General features: G+C 35.1%; 1 protein-coding gene across 1 annotated transcript in view; it reads left to right on the plus strand.

Annotated features, from left to right (window-relative positions):
• Positions 1-520, plus strand: part of LOC111616049 (pancreatic lipase-related protein 2-like) — a gene marked incomplete at its 3' end in the record, with an annotated part of 3,279 nt that extends 2,759 nt beyond the window's left edge. The window contains exons 2-4 of the mRNA XM_023357488.1: positions 81-166; positions 232-307; positions 404-520. Of these exons, the coding sequence (XP_023213256.1) occupies positions 81-166; positions 232-307; positions 404-520 (279 nt within the window). The remainder of the gene's footprint in view (positions 1-80; positions 167-231; positions 308-403) is intronic.
• Positions 521-838: the final 318 nt, after the last annotated feature.

Below are 838 nucleotides of genomic sequence, written 5' to 3' on the forward strand. Positions count from 1 at the left end.
AATGACGTTGTTTTAGAGGTTGACACTCCAGTTGTTTTCTGTCGGAGATTATAACGTGATTATTGTGGATTGGTTTATAGGAAGCACCTTTGCATCGTACGCTCAAGCAGCGGCTAATATAAGAGTAGTGGGAGCAGAAATTGCATTTCTCATGGAACGTCTTCAGGTAATATCTTGACACACCGGTTATAAAGAAAATTTGTTTTTTTAGGAACGTTCTTTATCCTGCAGCTCGTTAAGGGGGCTAAATTAGAGACTTTTCATCTCATCGGTCACAGTTTTGGAGCACACGCTTGTGGATATGCGGGCAAACGACTGAGCAATGTGGAAGGATAACTGGTAACTCGAACGTGATTCAGCCAAATTTTCTGTAAAATATTAACAATTGGTTTGATATCTTCAGGTTTGGATCCGGCAGGTGCTTATTTTCGTAACGTTTCTCGTAAGGTTCGATTAGATGCTTCGGATGCGATGTTTGTCGACGTTATTCATACGAATGTAGCCGAATCAATATTTAAAGGTAGGTGCTTTAAATAAAACTATTTCCTGCATAAATTTTTAAGGAAAATTTAAAATATATGCATATTAAGAAAGTTGGTGTCGTGCAGATACATTCTTTTAGAATAAATGTAAATTATTAATTCAAAATAAGGTGGATTTTACACTATAAAAATGTTAAAAATGACGTTTATGAGGCTCAATAAATAAAACATATTTTGTATTTTTATAGACGAAGCATGAAGTACAGAACGACTATAATGAACTGCTTCTTTCCGGTTACTTCCTCCTTCTAACATACGATCATGAAAGCATATTGCAAGAAAATCATACAATTTTA

The sequence above is a fragment of the Centruroides sculpturatus genome, unplaced genomic scaffold (assembly GCF_000671375.1).
Source record: "Centruroides sculpturatus isolate CEXI.00-Female unplaced genomic scaffold, Cexi_2.0 scaffold2889, whole genome shotgun sequence".
In the NCBI taxonomy this organism is placed as follows: domain Eukaryota; kingdom Metazoa; phylum Arthropoda; class Arachnida; order Scorpiones; family Buthidae; genus Centruroides; species Centruroides sculpturatus.